This window comes from Apis dorsata, unplaced genomic scaffold (genome assembly GCF_000469605.1).
Source record: "Apis dorsata unplaced genomic scaffold, Apis dorsata 1.3 scaffold_256, whole genome shotgun sequence".
NCBI classification, from domain to species: Eukaryota; Metazoa; Arthropoda; class Insecta; order Hymenoptera; family Apidae; genus Apis; species Apis dorsata.
In genome coordinates, this window is record NW_006263534.1 from 468,557 (window position 1) to 473,374 (window position 4,818).

The 4,818-nt window shown below is 15.8% G+C and overlaps 1 protein-coding gene across 4 annotated transcripts in view; it reads right to left on the minus strand.

Moving 5' to 3' along the window:
- LOC102673518 (androgen-dependent TFPI-regulating protein-like) overlaps window positions 1–4,818 on the minus strand; it is a 10,291-nt gene that overhangs the window by 4,697 nt on the left and 776 nt on the right. Inside the window, exon 2 of one of the 4 annotated variants that reach the window (XM_006616234.2) lies at window positions 2,721–2,888. In XM_006616234.2, coding sequence (XP_006616297.1) covers window positions 2,721–2,888 — 168 coding nt within the window. Of the gene's footprint in view, window positions 1–449; window positions 621–2,186; window positions 2,208–2,720; window positions 2,889–4,818 lie in introns of those variants that run through there. The other 3 variants (XM_031510735.1, XM_031510733.1, XM_031510732.1) reach the window with 3 other exon arrangements.

Here is a 4,818-nt window from a genome sequence, read left to right on the forward strand (position 1 = left end):
ATTAAAAAAATCGTATTATATTATAAATTAGATTTTATCTATACATTTTTATTATATTTTAATTTGTAATAATCATAATTTAATCATTTCTAATAAATCATAATTTATAAAGTAGTAAATTAAGTTTACGTAAAATATTTATGATAATTATAAAAATAATTATAAAAATAATTATAATTTAATAAAATTTATTTTCTCACGTATAAGCCTTGTGTAATTTCTATTTTCATTGAATATTAATAATAATTTTAAGAAAAAGGAGGATTCATTTTAATTAATATTACTAATTTTAAATTTTCAATTGTTATATTAAATGAAAAGAATTAATTCTAATTCTGAACATTACACGTGTATTTTATTGGAATATTATGGTTATGATCTTATAGCGTCTCAATTAATTTGTGTTTTACATAGTTTCAATAGAATAATTTCAAGTATTTTGATTATTTATCAATATGTCTTTATATTTTTCATAGGTACCTTTTATTTTATTATATTTCTTTAATATGTGCTAAATTTTTTATGATTACACAAGTCACTCCGGTTTTTTCGGTCACATGTACAACCACACTAATAGTTATCGACCGTGTCGACGGTCTGCAATGTACTGACGGATAGGCGAAAATACACTATGAGAAAGAGAGAAATGATTCACCATGTGCGTTTCCTTAGTTTGGAAAGTATAAGATAGTACAAATAAAAATTCATAGAAATATATAAAAATAACAAAAAGATATAAAGAAAATATTAAAATATATATGTTGATAAATATGTATGATAAATATAAAATATATATATATAAGAACAAGTAAAACAGAAAAAAGAAATTTGTAACTATTTGCATTCTCATATATTGTTACTATAGTTTGTACTTGTAACAATAGCTAATGCTATCAAACTTGTTATGTTTAGCAAATGATATCTATATTTTTAACCTTTTCATTTTTCTCAATTGACTTTGCATTGAGAAAGATTTGCTTTGAAAGATAAATAAATAAAAGATAGATAACGAGAAATATAATTAAAATTTAATAAATAAGAAAAACAAATATATATAAAATAGAGAAAGTATAATAAAAAATGAAAATAAGATAAGATTCTGCACGAATGCGTATAAGTTTTTGCAGTCAGAAATTTTTAAATTTATTATCAAGTACTGATTCTTTTCTTGAATTTAATAGATAAAAAAAATTATTTTAATCTATAAATTTCTTTTAAACATAAATAAATATTTATAATGAATAGTTTATATCATTGTTTTGAATGAATAGAAACTTTTTTCGATTAACATTTTTTAATCAAAAGTGCAAAATTATATCATTGAGATGTATACTTGACTTGTTATGTATATACTTGATAAATAAAAAATTAAACCAACCATTAAACCATTAAAGAGAAACAATTATTGTAACATATTATGCAATTTTTCACTTCCTGTTGTATTAGACTTACTATATATTTATATATATATATATATAACATTAAAAAATTATAATATAATATTGACCAATATATATATATATATATTAGACTTACATTGGTTAATATTATATTATAAATAATTTTTTAATGCTAATATATATTTATATTAAATACATATACGATAAAAATATATAATATAAAATATTTGAAAATATAAAAAAATTTTTACTTCTTACAAAAAATTTAAAATTTATCAGATAAAAAATTTTTTTAAAATATACAAATTATTTTTATCATAGAATTTTAAGTAGATTTGAATACAATTTAAATATATTAAGTAATTAAATAGATAAGATAATAGTATAAATTTTTAAAAATAGTTTTAAAAAAATAATAATCAATTTATAGAGAAATTATTTTATTTATTTATTATAATATTGATTAAAAATGTTTCTTTAAAATAAGGAAAGGTAATTTCTTTGTATTAATTTTCTTAATAAAAAATGACATATAATTGACATATAATTAACATTAACTTTTATACTATTATTTTTCATTTATATTTAATAAGTTTTATTATCTTGTTTTAAAAGAAGTATGTTTTGAAAACAATGGATATTATGGAAACATTGTTATTTAAACATGAAGATATATTATCTTACATGATACTATCAATGAATTAGTATATGAGTACAAGTATAGTATATTACAATATTTAGTCTACATGGCGCCATCTATTAACGTTTGTGAAATAAATAATACATTATATTTCTTCTATATAAGCATTTATAAGTCTATATTTACATAGTTAAATAGCATAAAAAAATTTATTTAAAAATTATTTTTTAAATTTTATTCTTATAGTTAAAATATATAAATATTTGTAAAAAAAAATAAATCAATTTCTATTCTATTAAATATAAAATATTTGAAAATATTCCTTAATTTTTTAATATTAATTAATTTTTTTAAAATAATAATTTATATTTCAAATATAATTAAAATATATTTTCAAATATTATTAAAAATTTATATTTAACTATCTTATTTAATTTACAATAAATATATGATGTTATCTAATTAGTTAATAATTTTAAAATTTTTTATTATAATTATTTTTTATGATATACAATTCATTTTCATTATTTATAATTAGTTATGTTTATCTGTATTTATTAAAAATTATATTAAAAAAAAGTAAGCAAAGTAGTATGAGTAATAAAATATTTAAGTATATATAATAAAATAAATGGTTTTAAAAAATGTAAATTTGGTAATAATAAAAATATATAACTTACCACATCCCATATAGTTAAGTATTTCAATTGTCCGGGATCGAATTTAGTAAATCGAATATTAAGCGTTGGTATATGAAGTGTAAATGCTATATATAACGTAACCACATACATCAGGCACGATGAAGTGTGGAGCAACTGATTTAGCGTGTAGGTCATTTTGTTAAAATTCTAAAAAAGAAAAATTAATTATATAATAAAATATTCATATAATATAATTATATAAATACTTTAAAAAAAATTATTTTCCTGTTAAATTTGCTAATGTTGATATATAATTGACATTTATAATATATAGGTTAGATTCAGGCAATTAAATTGATTCTTTTATATTATCATATTTTTATTTTTTATTACAAAAATTATAAAAAAATTTCATAATGTACTTTTTGTATATTTAAATAATAATTATAGTATAATATAATTATATTAATGTTTCTAATTTTAATATAATTATGAAGAGAAATAAATACATTATAAAACTTTTCTATAATTTTAAAATTACAAATATTAATATAATTATATTATTTTATTAAAAACAATTTACATAATTTTATTTAAATAATATAATTATCAAAAAATAAAAAATTGTTTATTACTAAATGTTATTTAGATTTTAATTTATGTTATTTTAATTTATGTATACTTATGTAACAAAGATATAAAAAAAGCGATTTCGATTAATTTTTTCAATTTATAATTATGATTCTATATTGATTCTACAATTGATTCTAGTGATTACGATTTATTAGTTTATTTTCAAATTAAGTTATATATGATTACATTAACAATTTTTTAATATAGAATAATAGAAGAATAATAAGTAGAAGAGAAGTTTTTATTATTGAAATTACTTGGATAATGAAGATACACGTAATATATGCGTCAAATATAATTGCTGGAACAAGATATGCATTATATTTATGAAATAAAAATATGTTTATGTAAATATGTTTAATATTAAAAAACATTATTAAAAAACATTATTATAAAACATTAAATAAAAATCTATAAATATATTATACGTATATATACGTATATATACAGAAAAAATACTGTAGATTTCTTTGGTTTCAACTTTTTTAATTATTTTTAATTTAATTTCTAGTTTTCTAAAAAAAATATAAAGTCCAAAAAATAGAAACAAAATAAACAACTATCATATACATATAACAATAAATTTCAAAGAAAAAAGTAATAAAACAATTTTTTTTGAAAAAAATATTAAAAATATTACATATTAATTAGGTATATCAAAATATAAATTTCAAATTTTTTTTTAAATGAAAAACTATTTACAATAAAAAACGTAATATTATTTATACGAAGATTATTTATGAAGAAAAAAGAATTATTTATAATCTACATAACATGATTTCTTTTCACTTATATATAATATTAATACAACAATATAAAATTAAATATAAATCTTTTATTTAATATAATTAATGTAATTAATATGTTTTTTTAATAAAATATTGAAGTTAAAATTTCAACTAACAAAGATTAATTAAAAATTCTTCAATTTATATTATACAAAATATGTCTAAAAAAAAATTAAATTTTCTGTAAATTGATCATCTTTATTTTTTATTTTCATTTTATTCTATTCACGAAATTATATATATATTATAATATATACATATGATATGATTGAAGTTGATATGATTTATCCTTGTGAATTCTGCAAAATTATATTTAATTCTTTGAATAACTTACCATTCATTAATATTTTCAATTTAATTTTCTGATTAAATTAAATGTTGAATCATGCAATTATATAAGAACTTTAAAATATTGTTTTAATATAACAATATAAAAACTTTAAAATATCTATTTTATTATTTATTATATATTATTTAATTTTATATTTTTCATTATTTTTAATTACTTTATTTTATATGAGATACGTTTATCAATTATCTTAAAAAATTATTATTTTCAATTTAATTACTTATAAAGTAGTTATTTATCTACTTTCAATATAACACTTTCAAAAGAACTCAATTCAAGAGAATTATTTTATTAAAAAGTTGTTTATATATTCACTTTGTCATTATTTATTTATACTTCTTCAAGTCAGTTTATTTTTATTTGCTTG